The 19,337-nt window shown below is 30.0% G+C and overlaps 4 protein-coding genes across 24 annotated transcripts in view; 2 read left to right on the forward strand and 2 right to left on the reverse strand.

Annotated features, from left to right (window-relative positions):
- Positions 1 to 11,019, forward strand: part of LOC140666679 (uncharacterized) — an 86,360-nt gene extending 75,341 nt beyond the window's left edge. For 10 of the 21 annotated variants that reach the window (XR_012046814.1, XR_012046808.1, XR_012046802.1 and 7 more), the window contains 5 exons: positions 793 to 864; positions 1,877 to 3,073; positions 4,801 to 5,005; positions 9,072 to 9,150; positions 9,288 to 9,357. Coding sequence is in view for 6 of the 21 variants with exons in the window: in XM_072894121.1 (XP_072750222.1) it covers positions 793 to 864; positions 1,877 to 3,073; positions 9,072 to 9,150; positions 9,288 to 9,417 (1,478 nt within the window). In the remaining 15 variants the exon portion in view is untranslated. Of the gene's footprint in view, positions 1 to 792; positions 865 to 1,876; positions 3,103 to 4,084; positions 4,161 to 4,800; positions 5,006 to 9,071; positions 9,151 to 9,287 lie in introns of those variants that run through there. The other 11 variants (XM_072894123.1, XM_072894125.1, XM_072894128.1 and 8 more) reach the window with 6 other exon arrangements.
- Positions 11,020 to 12,710: 1,691 nt separating this feature from the next.
- Positions 12,711 to 14,362, reverse strand: Eif1a (eukaryotic translation initiation factor 1A). The gene is made up of 6 exons (XM_072894129.1): positions 14,250 to 14,362; positions 13,983 to 14,128; positions 13,707 to 13,790; positions 13,375 to 13,611; positions 13,166 to 13,266; positions 12,711 to 12,955 (listed from the first exon to the last, which is right to left on the reverse strand). The coding sequence occupies exons 2-6, from the start codon at positions 13,996 to 13,998 to the stop codon at positions 12,950 to 12,952; spliced, it is 444 nt and encodes a 147-aa protein (XP_072750230.1). The 5' UTR covers positions 13,999 to 14,128; positions 14,250 to 14,362; the 3' UTR covers positions 12,711 to 12,949.
- A 1,098-nt stretch (positions 14,363 to 15,460) lies between these two features.
- Positions 15,461 to 16,693, forward strand: LOC140667057 (uncharacterized). Its single transcript, XM_072894721.1, has 4 exons — positions 15,461 to 15,847; positions 15,955 to 16,100; positions 16,281 to 16,353; positions 16,462 to 16,693. The coding sequence occupies exons 1-4, from the start codon at positions 15,653 to 15,655 to the stop codon at positions 16,642 to 16,644; spliced, it is 597 nt and encodes a 198-aa protein (XP_072750822.1). The 5' UTR covers positions 15,461 to 15,652; the 3' UTR covers positions 16,645 to 16,693.
- Positions 16,694 to 16,836: 143 nt separating this feature from the next.
- Mrps31 (mitochondrial ribosomal protein S31) lies at positions 16,837 to 19,242 on the reverse strand. The gene is made up of 9 exons (XM_072894720.1): positions 19,047 to 19,242; positions 18,657 to 18,867; positions 18,502 to 18,567; positions 18,357 to 18,422; positions 18,123 to 18,213; positions 17,914 to 18,046; positions 17,516 to 17,749; positions 17,201 to 17,415; positions 16,837 to 17,128 (listed from the first exon to the last, which is right to left on the reverse strand). Exons 1-9 carry the CDS (start codon positions 19,070 to 19,072, stop codon positions 16,860 to 16,862), a joined length of 1,311 nt encoding a protein of 436 aa, XP_072750821.1. The 5' UTR covers positions 19,073 to 19,242; the 3' UTR covers positions 16,837 to 16,859.
- Between the last annotated feature and the right edge of the window lie 95 nt (positions 19,243 to 19,337).

Consider the following 19,337-nt stretch of genomic DNA (forward strand, 5'->3'; position numbering starts at 1 on the left):
GTCATTCATTAAAGAAAACCTAACACTCTAATCTTAGTCATTTTCAGTCTACTAATTCCGTTTTACGATTCGTAGAGCCAATCGACAATATTCAAAACATTTATACTATCGCTTGTTCTTGTTATAATTTTCTGCGTATTGTTTTAGATTTGTTTATATTTTAACATGGGTTATACCCATGAATATCGAATGGGTATATTGTTAATCGGAATCAATTTTCTACAATGATATATATAATTATGATTATATTTAAAATGTGAAGTTTTAAATGGAGGAACAGCGCTTATTATAATATATAGATTCAAAGAGATATCCGATCGATAAGAATAAACGATATGCCTATATGTATATATTGTTTAATTATTTGCTGTACTTGTTTTCAGTTATATCTGACATCTTAACATTAATTTTAATAACTCTCGTTGAAATGCATGCTTCCAGGTTTTTATGCTATATATTTTATAATATTTTATAACGTCTCTTATCGTGATAATAGATAATTCTTTGAAGTACTATTTATCAAACACATCGGAAATCTGATTTTGTCACCAATCATGTTTCTTTTTTTTTCATTTATAGCATATAACATATAGAAATCACGTATTTACGATTATACAGTAATATGTCTCATTGAAATTAACAGGAGTACTACAACTAGCGAAGCATGAACCGAGGTATGCCATACAGGGAAAACATCATTCATCATCTAATCTTTGTTGAATCACTGCTTTCAATGTCATATTTGTCGATTCTCGATGTAAACTCAATTTGCGCTCTGTATGACCTTTTCAGATGTAACCGAAGAGGCTGCAAGACAGGCTCAACATTTGGCAGAACAGGCGTCATACACCTCGACGAAAGCAGGTAACGTAAAATAACTCGAGTAAAATGTAAAAGACTTCACATGTACACGGATCATCATCTTCGGTCGAAGATCAATAACGGTAGCAGACTTTGTTTTTTGGTACCCTCATTTATATTTAGCTTTATCTTCCATAGTTAGCACCTGCCGACGCTTTCACACTAACCGATACTGTGCGCATGTTTCTTACTAAATAGTTACCACGATCTCTTCTTGCCGATATATTTACAAGGAAGAAAGCTAAGCTCTCATCTGCGAGACTGCAATACTACTCTTGTCAATTATTATCTAAACTAATTTGTATATATTATTCTCGTCGAGTAGTCTAGATATATTAATACCTAGTCTAGAGTATTTAATAAATTATGATATAGAATTCCCGCAGGGAAATAATCCCTGCAAAGAATTAAAAATATAAATATTATTAAAATTAGATGTTTTTATTTTTAATTAATTGTAAATTGATTGTATAATTCGAGAAAAAATATTGTGAATATTGTGAATATTAAAACAGTATGTGTTTTTATTTTACTATGTATAATGGTCAAAAGCGTGTTGTTTCTGCTTCTACGATGGTACATTTTAGTAAGATTCAAGCGCTATGACTAGACATCGTTTTTAATGAGTGTATTCTTTTTGTTTCCGATAAACAGACTAATCCTTGTTGCAGTATTGATACTAACTAAAATTATATATACGCGATCAAAACAGCGGTGCACGCGCACACGCATCACACACGCGAAGCGCATTTTATAATTTATTCTTTTCCTCTTCATCCGACGTGCGTGCGTGCGTGCATGCGTGCGTGCATGCGTGCGTGTGTGTGCACCAGCGCGTGTCTTTTGTTTTTTATTAGTGTGTATGCGCGTATATACATACGTACTGTGAAGCAGACACGCTCCGAATTTTCGGGTTCAACTTTGGCAGCTGGGCTAGAGTTGAAATTCTTAGTGTGTATCAATGTGCTTTATGTCCTTGTTCCTGTTCTTGTCCATGTCCTTTTGGATGGGTCAGGGCATGATTCGGCTGAGATTGATGGGACTGTAGAGAGGCATGCTACTTCTGCTCCATCAAAGCAACCTGTTCCCGCCCCGCGTCACTCCACCACCAAGCCGTCTACTAAACCCGAGTTCCATCTGGAACTTAGTGACGCCTCACGAATACGTAAAACGGTTGAACAGCCGCTTAAACCACAGGAAGCGCAATCGCCGAGCAAGAAGAATAATAATCTAAAAAGCAAGATACCCCTTAAAATCGATTCTCATATACCCCAAACAAGCGACGATCTTGAATCCGTTCCATTAGAATCCTCAAAAGATCGTATCATAGGTCCACAAGCGGTTTCGCGAACCGTTAAATACATTACCAGGGAATACACGGACGGAGAACTGATCAAGGAAACAGCGAAAGAAAACAGCGTATTGCTCAAGGATACATCTTCGACGATTAAACCGGACGAAAAAGGAACAGCGACTACAATTTTAACTAACGAGCCATCAATCGATCCTGAAAAACTAGAAGAGCTTTTGAAGACAGGTGGAATCGTTGAAACGGTGAGAACCGTGACTTTGACCTCCGAAGATGATGCTTTGCAACCCATGACTCGTGAGGAGGTTGTCAAGAGGATAAATCAAGTCGCTAGCGCCTTACCGAGCGAGATCTTTGACTTTGGCGAAAAGTTCCCAGATTCCTCCTCCACTATGATAAAGACTGACAAGTCTGAGTCCGATAGTGTTGTGCAAACAATCACGACAGTGCAGCGGATAACAATGGAAGAAACGATACCGGAGACGGAAAGAATCGAGAAGGTCGTGAGAACAGTGATCTCTAGTAGTGATGCTAGCGGTGATTTTGGCGATGCGGAAGCTTATGCTCTAAAGAATCTCCAGGAGCGATTAGCAAAATCTGAGATTGGGGAGACAACTTCCTGGGTTTCGACGACGGGTGAGCAATGGGAAACGATGGCGCAATACTCCCAAGATACGTCACCCGGTTCCGGCAATGGTGGCGCCGTTGATGTATTCGCTATCAGCAACAACAACAAAAATGGTGGTAGCTCGAGGCACGATATACACAGCGACACCGATAGTGATGGTTCGCCACAACCTAGAAGACGATCCCCGAGCAAGAGGCGTACGTTGGGCAGTTCCAGCGGGTCGGATGTAGCACTGCACGAAGGTGCGGAGCTGTCCCCGTTGGAGGACGACCAAGGTACCGCACTCTCACAGCTAGTCTTCTAAGTAAGCAATGTACATATTACCCCGAATCTCCTCGCGAACTGGTTACCTCTCGGACACGTATGAACGAGCCCAAATAAAAGAGAGGAATATATATATACATATATATATATATATGTATATATATATAATATTGACATACCGAGCTTTAATTGTTTGCACGCATCCTCCACGCACACTTTTCCCATACTTTTTGCTAATTTTATGGTGACTAGGAACATATATTGATGTTCGCGATTGTTTGGCGGAGATAATTAATTTCATGAATTAATTACATAGGTGATGGAACTTGAGCATTAAAATAATCAGCGTTGAAATAATTAAAATAAGGTTGCTCGAATTCTAAATTATGTAGATAATTATTTCGAGTATACAGTTGTTCCAAGGATGAAAATTTAAGATTGAAACAAAGAAGACAGTCAGAAATCCTTGGTTCATTTATTTTGAGAGAGAAATTTTCTTTTTATTTAGAATGTACATATATCTTTTCACTATATTTCTTTCACACGCAAAAATAATAGTTATTAAATACTTAAAAAAGTTGAAGAAAATTTTTTCTAGATATAGATGAAATAATCAACATTCTTGAAAACTCGAAATATAATTAGGACACGTCAATTTTTGGTCAATTTTCAATTGGATAGACTTTGACTCTCCATATATTTTGTTACTTGAATATATTTTCGAGGAGTAAAACAGAATTTGCTTGGGAAATGCATGATCTGTAATTTATTTGCTCTTATATTTTCTATGTCTGCAGCGTCGTGTATATAGAACGATAAACGACCTGCACAAGAAAAAATAAAGCTTGTGAAGTGCAATCTTAAGTTTGCATAGAATGCGTAAATACTTCTCTTCATAAGAATGCACTTTGTAAAAAATTATGACATGTGCAATTAATGGTGGACGATTAAATGTTGCTTTATTCGGGAAACATTTGACGATAACGTCGTTTTCTTCTTTTTTTCGTTGGTATTGGCTACAGGATGGATGAAATCTTGATCAAGGGCTTTCTGGGACTATAGCATACTTTCATGCGAAGTTCATTTACGATCAGCTAGGTATGATTAAAATGCGTTATCTATCACACGCCGACATGAAGCGATATATAAAGAGAAGACGCTAACATATATTTATTGCGAAACTTCTTCGTGCAATTTGACGAAAAAAGTGCTAATTAAGCCTAGAGTTTGCAATTATCAAGAAATAAAATGATATAACATTACAATAAGCAGTTAGGAAATTTTTTAAAAAATATGAATTCAGCGCATATACTAAACATCATTTAATGCTAAATAATAAGGACCAATTCGCAGAGAAGCTTTTCAAAAAATTGCATGTGATTATTTTTGTTATTTGTAAAATGTAAGTGAAATTAAATTTTTATCTTTTGAAGCTTCTACGATTTGGTGATAAATTAGAATTGATAATATTTTGGAAACTAATAAATTTAATTATTTATTGTTTAAAAGCGATGATTAATTGAAACTTAATTTTTCAATATCATTGATGTTTAATAAGATCATTATAATAAATTTGATTCAAATCAACAGACAATATGTGGCTGTTTCATATTACTTTTGGCTTACTCATTACTAATCACGGCGGTGGAGAGTTTCTCATCCAGATCAATCAATCAATTCATCAAAATTCAATATTTCTGACGATAATTCATGGCAATTGATAATCTTTAAATGGCAGAAATACACGGTACGGTACCGTCGATTTGTTCGAGCAATGCGATAGAAGCGAAGACTAGGATGAAGACACCCAGTAGAGCCAGCTGCGCGTGTTGGATGAGCATAATTGTCGCTGCGCTGGTGCTTCTAATAGCGCTTATACTTGCTCTGGAGCCACAAATGTTTCGACGTGTCATCTTGTCTAACAATGTCCCGAAGCAAACCGGGTACGACCATCCTTCACATTATTTATTAAAGTATCTGTACCAGTAAAGTTTTTTGTAAAGATATCAGACCAGCAGCTTTTACAATATCAGGATAAACATCCAAGCTATCAATTTTTATTGTATTATTTGATATTGTATCTTGTTTTCAAATTCGTGACACAATTCTTAAAAATTGAAGTTTTTCTGATTAATGTATATCAATACTTACGATTTTATTAAATGATATAACTGATTGTAAGATTATAATAATTATTCTTGTAAATTGATTTGTAGTACTCTTAAATAAGATTCAAATATTTTTAAAGTTATAATATATATTAATCAGAAAAACGTAATTTATTTGAAACACATCTACTTTTGAAAAAAGATACACGATTGACAGATGTTTATAAAGAAGGTGGTATTAGAGAAGGGAAAAAGGGACTTATATACATATTATACAATATTAATAAAAATATAAATATTTACAAAGTATGCAACGTCCCAGAAAATTTTTTATTAAATGTGAGGTTTACATACTTATAATACTGAAGTCTATCTCCACATTGAATGCAAACGCAATAATTTCAAAGTTATTTGTATGATGACTTTGATGGAAAATGAAACTTTAATTAAATAATACAATGATTTCTATAATTCTAGCGATGATTGATGAACGTGTAACGAATGATAATTTTATAAAACTAATTGCCTTCTGTTACATATATAGGATTAATTTCCTGTACCGAATACATCACGTATGTGTGATAAATTGATTTACCACACGAAGACAGGTAAATTCGTATAAGCAAGAAGAAGCAAGCTTTCTTTTTTCTGTAGTACATGAACATTTCTATGCATGAAGTTTGATATTGATAGCCCGCATGATTGTATCTTATCGACTTTAGTTTGCATTTATCGCAGCGGTGTCCTGTTATCAGGACACAACTTTTTTGTCGTAATAGAAAAATATGTTCTATATCTAGTGTTGTGCACGAAACGATCTCCTACTCTTTTCTTTTTTAGTTTTTCCATTTTTTATCTTCTTTTTTTTTACTTCGAGCATCCTATAGTTTACTTTTACCCTTCTAGCTCTCTTCTGACAATAAGCAACTCAAGATAAAGCTAAAATGTAGAGGGACCAACAATCGTGTTTTTAGTCACGTTAGGATTGTTAGGCGAATCGTCATGTAAGTAATTTAAGTGTATGTATGTATATATATATATATATATATATATATATATATATATATATATCATAATATATACGTATAAGCACAAGTGTGTGCGAGAATGGCTTTCTTTGGATCTTGTCGATATATATAGATGAACATTCGACAAACTTCTCAAATGGCACTAAGATAGCTCTCTCGTGCTCTTTTTTTCGGAAACGAGAGAGAGTTTCGTTGCATCGATTGATATATACTATAGCTTCTTAATACTGAAATTTTACCGAAAAATTCCGAATTTTCCCTTTCCTACAAAAAATGTAACATATGTCGCAAAAGGGATTAAAATCGATATATTTTTAGGGTGAATTTAGATTTCATTTTTGTCCGCATCAAAAATTGGAGAACTTAACGAAATTATATCAATTTCAATCCCTGAGGATGAGAATAATCGGAATAGAAGATGCTTTTATGTCATCTTTTCATTCCTTGAGCTTATAATCTCTCTTCTTATCAGCAGTATATTAGTTTAAAATATATTAGTTTAAAACAGACACGAGATGAGCATTTCGATGGCTAAGACACGTCTATGCGTTGATTACGCGTGCCACATGCTTTACTAATTGAATATCCTCGAGTACACGAGTTTCCTCTGTGTATAATTAGTACGATATATCTTTTGTCAATGTGTCAGATGCGAAGATCGGCTAAAGTAGAATAATTTTGTATCGTCGCCTTGAAGAACTTTAAATTCCCAAGGATGACATCCTTTCCACAACAGGAATTAATATTACCAAATTCATAATATTTTAATACTCTATCTGACCGTTCGTCTAACAATACTAACTAATGTAGTTAGTACGGGCTCTTATATAAAATGGTTGCCAAATTTCATAGAGCGTTTTATGATTGCAAAACTACGGTCAAAACCAACGGACGGTAGATTGAAAATCATTATATTTAATAATCATGAGAATTCTCTTTTTTTTCGAGATATAACAGTGTGGTTTACTCAAGAAAATTATATTTTACACAATATAATGTGTACCAAAATATTAGTAAAATTGAGAGTCTTTTAATTTATTCTTTATTTTTATGAAAAAAAATTGGCATTGCTTTACTTCGAAATAATGCTGCTAACATATTGTAATAAAATATCGAAGTTTCGTCTCTATTATAGACTATGCACCATATTTCCACATTTTACATACGTATCAAACGTATCGGAATGTATTTTTTCAATTTTTATGTATTGAAAAGAATCCACTTTCAGTTTTACCGTAGTATGTATACTCTTTTGTTGTATCGAGAACGTTGAATACCTACATTTCTTACGACTAACTGCTAAATGCTTTGTTCAGCGGCTTTTATCAGCGCTTCACACGAGCTCGCTGCGCTCAAGCACAATTGTACTGACAAGAAGTATTCAGAATATTGCTCAGTAATATAATGTCGTTTAATTAACTACATCGTCGTTTAATTAACTACAGAGCAACAAGCGTTTATTTCTAAGCGGTGCTGTTTTCCTATGAAATGCAGTTAAGTTTTCAATCTTAAATGGCAGAATAATTATATATACACAAAAATAATTATATATACAATAATTACATATACAAGCTGTTTCCTGTAACACAGAGCACTTAGAATATCTCTGTTTCTTTTGATGACACGAAAAAAAAGTAAAAAGCGAAAATTATTCGATTCAAAGAGACTAATCTTTTGATAAGCAAAAATCATTTTTTAATAAGTATAACCATTTATAAGATTTCAAGATTGACATTTTTTTAAAAATAAGATGGCATATTTTTATTAACATAATGACGTAGCTTATAAAAAAAACAAATTCAAGGATTTGTTGATCTTCAAATAATCTCAAAATCTTTGAATCACAAAAATCACATTTTTTGGGAAAAATTGTAATAAAATTTATTTTATGTTTCAGTACAAAGATGTATTTTTTAAAAAGGTACATCTTTAGATCTTTTTCAAAGGTAGGTTCTTTTTAGTAAGGTCCATTCGCAGAATTTCTCAATTTTATGATCTTCAATTTAGTTTGATAATCTCAATATATAAATATTTGAATCGAGCAATTTCCGCCTTTGACTTTTTTCCTACCATTAAAGGAAACAGAGATTCTAAGTGCGTAAATAATTCTATGATTATTGGAATTAAAAAGAATCAGACTCTCTGCTATTTAGGATTTAAGGTCTCTAATGTATACATATATATAACTATATTTTTTATCTTCTCGCATATATGAAAATTATACAGGGTAAATTCAAAAAATCGTAGTACAATCGGCACACTTTCCTGTAGAAAAGTATGCAAAAATATAGCGAAGAATTATCTCCTTATCGATTGTAACATGATTTATTAAACATCCTGTATGTATATAGAGTGTTGTTATTATATATGATACGTTTAATTAAATTATAATTAAGACATAGGAATTCGGCCGAGTTTGATGATATACAGCTTGTAGCATACACATATAAAAGTACTTAGCATCGCGGTACAAGAAAATGAATAAATGCAGTAAAAGTTGTACAAGAATGTATATAAATTACGCGAGAGGTGTAAATCTGCTATCTATGAAATATACGTGCGGAAAAAGATTTTACAACGGTTGCATATAGTTTGGCTGGTTGAGTGAAAATGCGTATTTATATATATATATATATATATATATATATATATATATATATATATATATTATGTATCGTCAAATGTTTAGCGATGTTGTAACTTTTTTTATATGTGTCTAGTCTTATCCCCTTGTTTTTGGGCATGATGTAAAATTTGAGAGATATATAAGATTCGTACTCTTGTTCTTTATGTAAAACACGCAGCCACGAAATAGCGAAATCCACCATGAAAGTCACACAAAATGTTTCATTTCTTCTCGTTTGTTGTCGCAGAATCTGACTTTTTGCAACATAGCGAGCCATCCTTCATGGAAACGACAACGATCGAAGTGGATCCTGTCACACAGGAATGGTATATATGAATTTTAAAATGTATTTTTTTTTTTTAATAATAACGATAAAATTAAATTTAGTTGTTTTCTTATGCATTTATTTATTCTTTTACGTGCGTCTAAATGAACATAATGTTGAAAGAATCATTTTTTGTAGCATAACAACGACCACGCGAACGGAATCGAGAACGGTATCGTCCATGGAAGCCAGTGGCACGGATGATTTACGGGAATCTATGCAAAAGATCATGGACACATTCATGACAGAAGAAAGAAAGGACCATTAGGAATAGAACACGCTGCTGCCCTTCGAACATTCATGACGAATAAAAGAGAGAATTCGTCGAAGTGTTTTCGACGTCGATTCTCTCGTGATTAATTTTTGACGACGAAGCATCCTGACTTCATCGATTTGACGCGTCCTCGGGCGTCGAGCGATGAGTTTTCGATTATGGCCAGAGACGAAGTACACGAAGACGTGTCCATCGCGCGCTCCGAGATTCTGTCTCTTTCTGAAGCCACGTAAAAGCATGCACGATTATTTACTACCACACTCATGGCCTATGCTTCGAATTTGCTTGTCTTTCCGTTCCGCTCGGTTGCCTTAATTATTTACGTTCGTAATCTCGCGATCGATGATGATGTGTTTATGTATGTTGTCGCTAGTCCGACTAGCTGATCCGCTAGTCTTCACTATGCCAACCCGTCCATGTACAACGCTTTTTTCGTGTTGTTCAAAGCTATAAAGCGAAATGGAAGGGAGGGAAAGATAGGCGAAAATGATGGAAAAAAAAAAGATGTGAATGGTGGGAGTGCAGCAGCAGAGGATAGGATCGTCTCGATCGTGCTGAGCGATCGTCTAGATTAATAACATTCTCGTGAGAATAGTCCATTAGTTCATTTAAATTATAGGATGGTTGTATATCTCTATCCGCGCAATATGTCGCTTAATAAATCGGCAATAAATGAACGAATATATATATATATATATATATATATATATATATATATATATATATATATATATATATATGTGTGTGTATTTCTTCATTAATACTTTCGACAATTGATATAATTGATAAAATTGGGAATGAGGAAATTTCTTGTTGTTACTCGACTCAAGTCGCGAATTCAAGCATAATAAAAAAAAAAATAAACTAAGAGAGGGGTATCGACTATTTTGCGCACCGACCGTGTTGATTTGATTAACAATGAGAAATATAAATGTTTTTATGCATCGGAACATAATGTATAAATTTAACTTGTTTAAAGGATATTTCCTAACAGTTTTTAATTGTATATATGATAATTTCTTAGCATAACTTATATATACAATATATATAAATGTACTATGGATACGATTGTAATAATTATAAGATGCTAACAGGAATATTTTATTTATATAGTGAGCCTCTGGACACAAATGTTATGTGTTAATTTGTAAGCTTGGAAAGGTTACATTATCAGCGTTCTGTCATGCCACGTGAAAAACAGCATAAAACTAAATAGCGAAAGTTAATGATATAATGATGTGTAGAATTATATTGTTTGAAATTTCGCGGATCTGAATTCATTTTTAATATTTTAAGCCAGTGTTAGCTTTCAATGTATGACAGTTTTGAGGAGCACAGAAAAAAAGAGAGGAGGAAAAGAAAAAATCATATAATATATAAATATATTAAAACAAAATTTAAATAAGCTATTCTATTAATGTATGATATATGATATATTGAAAGATATAATATGATTATGCTATCTGAAGTTTATAAATTATTGTCTATAATGACTGTTATTACTACGTTTAATAGAACTTGCCTAGAGCCCATCTGACCTAAGGACCAAAGGCACAATCATACGCGCATCAAAATAAATTATGATATGCTCCTATACATATATTGTCGTAAAACATTAATTATATATAATTATATATAATTCATTACGAATGCCATGACGACGCTGGTACTTTAATGTTATCGATGATGTTTATCTCGCGATGGAAGAAAAACTTTTATACAAAAATGCAATATACATATTATTGTATAATTATTGCAAAATACGAGACTATTATTACACAACAAACAGATGATATATTCTATGTGCAATAGCAATACATTTTGAATTATTTCTTACGCTATCAATCTATATATATATATATATATATATATATATCGCAAACATATTGTATCTAATATCAATGTCACTTATCGTCATCAAAACATTGATGTACCAATGTTGAACTAATGCTTTATATTTTGCACACACTTTTGTACAAGTTAATTTTCAAGTTAACATGTCAAACAACCACGCATACTTTCCCCTATACTAATTACGCGCGCGCATGTCCCTCTTTAATATTATAATAGCATTATCATTACAATGGCATTGCATGGCATCAAGATATCAAAGAAGAAAGAGATTATAATTTATTATATAATATTGTGTGATAGAACTATCAGCGGCATAATAAATAAAATGTTGCATCAAAATTACAACGTCCTCTATAGTAAAAACATAAAAAAAAAGAAAAGAAATGAAAGATATTTTCATCCTATTCATATTTAAACACATTAAATAATCAATCATCATCTAACGCACTTTTCTTTCAAACATTTCTGAACATTTGCATTATCATTAGCATTATCTTAAAAAAATGTGTACTTAAAACATGAAGAACAGAAACAATTAAATTTAACGTAAGTATATATTCTTCATATTATAAATTTTATTTACTTGATTTTTAATTAATAAGTTAGGAAATAAGGAAAAGATGGGTAAAAAAAGAGAAAATAAATATATTTCTCCAATTTTTAATATCCGTTAAACAAATGCAATTTTATTTAACATTAAAAAAATTCAAGTTTACAATTGTATTTTATTATTCAGATTAATTGTATTAAACAATAATATTACTTTCCAATTTCTTTTTGTTTAAAACATATGATCAATTATACATTTTCATCATTAATAACCGATGTTATTTGTCGAAATGTAGCACACACTAGTCCCTTTTTGATGTAGCGAAGAATAACATACTGAACAATTGCACTGAGATACATAACAAAACATATGTTCCGAGAATTATATCTGGCACATTATTATTGTTATTGTCGTAACAAACGACTATTGTTATTACCAACGTGTGTAATTGAACTATAATAATAACACTAAGACCAAAAAGTTTTTCTGTCACGCAAAAACTCATCTCAAATTAAGTTTAATTTATTAATTTAACAATTTACTAATTGTACTGGCTCTAAAATCTCGTCAAAGTCTGACAGAGAACAGAGGTCTCTAATCGTATATTACTTCGTTTCTCAATGGATATTTTAGAATGAAACATTTCAACATATAAAAAGAGTATTCTTTCTAATGTACATTTCTATTTCCTGCTTAAATGACGACATACATGTGTATTATTGACAGATAATATGTACGAAATATAGAGAAATACAGAGAGATGGTCACGAAACTGGTCACACATTCGATTCTGTACACACATAAATCTAGTTAATCTGGCATGTAGTGTACTCAAAATAACATAAAATTTAAATTTATTAATATATGTTAAATATCAACTATAATTTTCCTATTAGAAAAGAATTCATGTTCCTATAAAACTTACAATTATCAATATCATGACTACTCAAATTGGAACAGATTCCCCATAAACTGACAATTTATTTGTAGATACATAGAGAGAGAGATGAGCTATTCGATAGAAGAAAACTTAGACATATAATTGTATTTTGTGAAATGAATAGATGTCCCCATGCATTTTCATGACATACCTTTTTTTTTTTATTATTATACTGCAGGTCATCAGATCTGTAAGAGCACAATAACAATTATTAAACATGATAATTTTTATTATTAATTATAATAACACAAATAGAGAATCAAACTTCTTAATTGAAGAAAAAGACTAAAATAAATGCTACAAATAAATTTAGAACAAAGAAATTAGAAAGTAAAAACAATATATAGAAATAATTTAACTTGTGAAGATAAAATAATATTATGTATAAAAGAGCTTACATTATCAACATCATCTTCATCATTGTCACTAATTTCATCACCAAACTCAATATCTTCATCAAATCCATCTTCCACAAAGGTAACTGTATCATTGATACGTACTAAAAACAATTTCACATTAGTAAAATACTATAAATTATAAATTATATCAGATGAATGTTATAAAATGTCATACAATTAGTAATTGAATATAATGAAATGCCACTTACCAGTTTCTGGGAATTCACCATAAGTTTTCAAATTACGTGCTTCATCGGATGTATATTTCAATATAACATCTGCTTTAGCATCCTGATAATCTCGTAAGCCAATTAATATAATATCTCCCTGATTTATCCATACTTTCTTCCTAAGCTTTCCTCGAATGTGACACAATCGCTTGACTCCGTCAAAGCACATGGCTTCTAATCTACCGTTGCCCAGCATTTTTGTCACTTGAGCGTATTCTGCGTAATAAAATAAACACTGTAAGCTCACCAAAATAAAACGCAAGTCATTTTTAATCGTAACATTATTTATATCTTCCGCACTACACTCTCACCTTGTCCATCCTCCTTGAACACCAATTCTCTCTTTTCGGTTTCATTTTCATTCTTTCCTCTTCTTCTGTTTTTACCTCCCTTTCCTACAAAGAACGAAGTGTCAAATAACGTTCAATGAAATTCGCGAGAAAGTTATAACATCCGTCTTTGAGACAATCTTGACGTTAATAGGTTAAGTTACACTTAACCACATTGCAGGCTTGAAATTGCGATAATTAAAAATCGTGCAATTTAACCGAAAAGACGAAGATGAAACGCAATGCAATCCTACTGACCTTTATTCTTTGGCATGATGTTCTAATACGCTCAGCGTCAGAGATGTAACAATTCTGAACAATCGTTGTCGACACCTTTAATCCTCAGCGACGAAGAGCAAAGAGTTCGAACGGCCTTGAACACTGGCAATCTATACTTTATACATCTGTAAAGGATGTGCCAGTCTAGAAGTATTTATACATTTCCTCCAGTCTCGCTTCCAAATGATAAAATATTCTTACTATTTTCAATTGTTGAATCAATGTACATGAGAGAGAAAAACTTACAGAAAATTTCAATTTAATGTTCAAGTTGATTCGATAGTCACAGATGGTCACAGACTTCCGTTAGTTGCGATAGAAAGTTCGACAAACGATACGAACTGAGAAAACATTCAGTTGGGTGTATTCAAAAATACTATTCGTGGAGTAAAATAGCTTGGAGTTAATTGATCAATCAGGACAAAGTGATTTCTTTCCTGATTGGTCAATGCTACTTTACTCCAGGAACAGAATTTTCGAATGCACCTAGAAGTAATAAATACGTATAAAGCCGAATTTACAACAAATGTGGTAAGCCTTAAGGAATTGACCAATCACAGAATGTGAAAATAATATGTAATCAAATATAAGTTTATAGAATATTGATAAACGGCTTAATTATATATATATATATATAATAAAAAATATTTTTGTAATAAATAAATATAAAATATTAAATTGCCTTTAATAAATTAATTTTCAAAAGTAATAGTATGTACAATAATACAATATAGCATTAATAAGTATATTCAGTAAATGTATGTCCATATATGTATTATTTTAAATTTTTCTACTTAATTTATTTGTTTTTAAAATATGACCTCATGAGGTCAATGATGATTGATCAATTATTTAATTTATAAAAAAAGATTTTATTAGATAATATTTAATTATAGATACTGTTAATTATATAATAATTAAATGAGCAAAGAAATTTTCCCCTTTTCTGGTTCAATTAGTCAATTAAATAAAATTTCTCAAAAATTGTAGAAGTTTTAATTTTTAAAATTTGATTAATACTATTTTTTATGATTGTTAAAATAATATCTGAAGATAAATCTTAATAAATTAATGTTACTAAAAATAAATCTTAATAAATTAATTCTCTTATAATAGAGACAATCCAATTTTTTGTGTTAAAAATTTAATAATAAAAGAAGCTACGAAAAGGTTTTAAAAACTTTTTATTAATCTGATGCTTTATTGAGTGTATGTCACGAATCGAATTCATTTCAATAATATAAAATTATGGAACTTTGGCGAAACAATTTTTTATCGTTAATTATATGAACCACTTTTAAAAAAATTATTACGCTCTTTTGTATGTAAAATGTAAATACATACATACAAATATTGTAATTAAACATATATAGACCGTTTTTCAGTACACAGTACACGTGATGAAATATCTCTTACAATAGAGAATTGAGTGTAGTAAAAATTTTGTTAATTTTCTGTAGCTAAAATCATTCGTATGCTTTCTAAAATTATACAATAAATATTAATACTATATTGAAAAAGTTTAATATATCGAATATATATATTCGTTTTTCTTTGAGAGGTTATATTTAATCAATATCAAAAATTTTATCAAAATAATATTTTTTTCAAAATATTAAAAATTATTAAATAATTCTAAATTATATATTATGTTGTCCAGAATGACAATTAATATTTTTAGAAACTCGATATGTAGCAATGCACGTACTTTATATTACGTACGAAATTCTTTGCTACCAAATCTCTTGACATACAATAGCAGTATAAAGGAATATAATATACAAAATCAATATAATTTGTACCTAGTGAAAAGATTCAAATCTAATAGAAAAAAAACTGACACTGTAATTAATAACAATTTATTTATATGTATTTATATTCTTTTTATCATTTAATTACTTGTTTAATTGCTTGTTTTAACATAAAAATATATATTTTTGAAATTTTGTAGAAAAAAAGCATCGAGGATGAGGATTCCGATGTAGAACAAGAGGAAAATGAAGAAGAAGCGCCTGTTGGCTCAAAGATACTCACAATAAATGTTTCCTCTCTTCGATTAGATACTGTTTCCAAAGTTGGATTTAAATTGTCGCGCAAGTATGTTTGATGTTATGTGTTAATAAGATATTGCATTATTAATTTTATACATAGAAACATACATGTATAAGTATTATATATATATATATATATATATATATATATATATATATATATATATATATATAATTCTTACATTTAAATTATTTTGTATCACCATATTCTTTTTCTCGTTCTTAGTAAAATAGAGGAAGCATTTTATGCAAGCAAGTTTCGTGTAAATGGAAAGAAAGTATTTAAAAAATCCATGGAGGTGAGTTTATATATTTATGTGTGACAATTAAAATAATCCACCAAAGATCTTAATGAGATATTTTTATATTTTTTATACAATTAATATGTAATAAATTTGATAAAACAGGTGGAAGTAGGAAATGAAATTGATATAGTTTCACATCGCAACTTAGATAATCCTGCGTTTCTAATTGTAAATAGAATTGTAATACTATCTATGAGTTCTACACCTAATTCTGTACGAATTAAATTGTCTATTGATAAAAACTTATTAATTGAAGATTATGAGGAACCATGGTCAGGTACATAATTTTTATAGCATGTTACAAATAAAACTGTACTAATTTTACAATAAAAATATATTTTAATAATCACAAGGCTTAATAATTTAATCAATTATTTATTATACTATATACTATGTTATAAATTTTTAATATTTTTGTTTATGGATTTAAGGGGAAAGGATTTATTCAATAATAAGAGAAATATAATTATTAAATAATTTACAAATATTGATATTATCCTTTATTCTTTAATCTCTTTTACTTTATCAGGAAATGTTTCCTGAATTGCTCCTAGTTCTTGCAATAAGTCTTGTTTTGATTCAAAGAAATCTTTGTACCACATAATATGGTTGATTTTCTCTTGAACTGTCAAATATGGATTTTTTGAAAGTCCGTTGCATACTAATTCCATAAAATGTCGTACTGGTCCTGATTTAGGACACCATTCTTTTAAGTGACGTTCCATAAAGACATGCTCTGCGAAATGAACATTTTGCTCTTCTTCCATTCCTGATATGAACATATTAGTTGAGTTATATTAATTGAGTTTTAAATATTAGAAAAAAAAACCTTATATCAAACCTTGCTCATTGTCGATAGGAAATTTCCATAATTTTCCTTGCTCCGTCCAAAGAATTAATTCTTGAAAGATATTAGCAGGTGGATATGTTGTCAATGCTTTCAACTCTCTTTCTTCTAATGCTGCCCAAGTTTTTAATTCTGGTACATTTTGCGAAGCTCTGCCTATATCTTCAAAAATGCGACTAGGCTCCCCATTCCATAAATTGATGTCTTGTCTATTATATGACAACCAATTGGAAATAGTGTTCGTTTAATGTAAGAATTTTATATTATCTATTATGTAAATAAAAATATTTAATATTCTGCGTAACATACCTAATACTTGACTTTTTTAGATTATTATTTTGTAACTGTTCAGTAGATGTTTTATTATTATTTAATAATTGTTTTGTTATACTATTTTCAACCACTTGTTTATTAAAGTTTTTCTTATTTTGTGATTGCTGATTATATTCTGTAAGTAGAGTGTGTATTATAGATTTCTTTTTTGAATAATTGTTATTTGTTTGTTGTTCTTCATGTTTTGGTGATCTAATATCCTCCTTTAATCTATTAAATAATGAAAACATTTCAAGAATATGTTTAAGAAGTTTTACAACAATACATACAAGTTATACATAAAAATGTACTATTATATATAGTATGTATAATTTATGAATATACTATTATATATAGCATATATAATTTATTGTATTCTGCAACAATTTACATACGTATTTGCCAACTGTTCTTTCTTCAGTACTTCTCTAGATGCAAGAACTTTTTCAAGCAAATCTGATGTAGTTTTTGTTTTATCTCCACCAAGTATATTGGCTACATTTTCTGCTGCACTTATTAATTTCTTTTCTGTAAAAAATGTGATTTATTTATTACATTCAATTGTAATTTCCAAGAGTTTTGAATTATTATTATATAAAATTACCATAGGACATATGTTTGTCTTTATTCAATAAATCCTTAGATTTCTTTTTAGGTTGTATAGCAACATCAATGGTTTTTTCTAATTTTCTTGCCTAAATGTAATAACAAATGTTTTCATTAAAATTTACTTTCTTATATTTTATATAGAAACATATGTTGTTATTATATCATTCTAAATGCATTAATATTATATCATTTTAAATGTATTAATTTTACTTAAAAAGATACGACTTACCTTTATCATGTTATTTACATACTCAGTTAAATCAGTTGTATTTGCTGTTTTTGTAGTTTCTTGTTTCTAAATAAAATAAGATTTCAGAAAATTTATTTTAAAAAATAAAATTATAATTTTTAAAAATTGAAATACTTTTACATACCATATTTTCTGAGCTAGTATTCCTAACTATGCTAGTGTCGCTAACTCTCTTTGTGGATACAGCTTGCTACAACCATAAAATCATAATCATGGCTATTCTAATCAAAATAATATTCTATTTAATAAACAATAAAATAATTAAAAATCATAATTTACTTGTATCATATTGTTCAAGAAACTTCCCAAATTATTTCCATTTGATGCTGCAGAATTTTTAACATATTTCTCCTTCGATTCAGGTTTTTCAGTGTCAGAATCAGAATCAGATGATGATGATGAGTCTGATGATGATAGGTCTGATAAATATGATTTTACAGTAATATTTTTCCATTGAAATAACACTCCATTTAAAGACCTTATATTGTATCTGTAAAGAATATTATCCTTTTATATAAAAATAAAATTATATAGGATAGTAAAAATTGTTTTATAGACAACATAATAATTTATCTTATATAATACATAAAGAATAATTTTAAATGTATAATAAAATATATTCTAATTCTAAATATAAAATTTCCATTACTATTGTACATGTGGACTTACTTTGATAATATGTAAACACGTAACATATTTGCAAGATGTTAATTATATTAATTATACATTAATGTGAATGCAATATTAATAATATTGAAAATCAACAGGAGTTATGAACAATTCCAGCACCAACATTAAGAAATGAGTGTATTAATGTTTGCTGTAGTTGTACAACTGTACAAAGACATATTTGTACTTGAAGAGCGACAAAGACGACATTATTGTCTCTCATTGTCTCTCCTTATCAAGCGGTGCTACCAACATTGGCTGCGTTCAGCAAAGAAACCAAATCAGTGAGCG

Source organism: Anoplolepis gracilipes, chromosome 6, assembly GCF_047496725.1.
Source record: "Anoplolepis gracilipes chromosome 6, ASM4749672v1, whole genome shotgun sequence".
Taxonomy (NCBI): domain Eukaryota; kingdom Metazoa; phylum Arthropoda; class Insecta; order Hymenoptera; family Formicidae; genus Anoplolepis; species Anoplolepis gracilipes.

Bases quoted from the DNA above. Each gene is read 5' to 3' on its own strand.
- Eif1a (XM_072894129.1), bottom strand. The intron at 13,612-13,706 runs GTGAGAGTGTAG...TTTATTACGCAG, and splicing joins GTTCAAGGAGGATGGACAAG to AATACGCTCAAGTGACAAAA. The intron at 13,267-13,374 runs GTAAGTGGCATT...AATTGTTTTTAG, and splicing joins TGGTGAATTCCCAGAAACTG to TACGTATCAATGATACAGTT.
- LOC140667057 (XM_072894721.1), top strand. From the start codon at position 15,653: ATGTTGTCCAGAATGACAATTAATATTTTTAGAAACTCGATATGTAGC. The intron at 15,848-15,954 runs GTAATTAATAAC...GAAATTTTGTAG, and splicing joins ATAGAAAAAAAACTGACACT to AAAAAAAGCATCGAGGATGA. The intron at 16,354-16,461 runs GTGAGTTTATAT...TTGATAAAACAG, and splicing joins TATTTAAAAAATCCATGGAG to GTGGAAGTAGGAAATGAAAT.
- Mrps31 (XM_072894720.1), bottom strand. From the start codon at position 19,072: ATGTTACGTGTTTACATATTATCAAA. The intron at 18,568-18,656 runs GTAAATTATGAT...TTATGGTTGTAG, and splicing joins TCTTGAACAATATGATACAA to CAAGCTGTATCCACAAAGAG. The intron at 18,423-18,501 runs GTATGTAAAAGT...TATTTTATTTAG, and splicing joins ATACTAGCTCAGAAAATATG to AAACAAGAAACTACAAAAAC.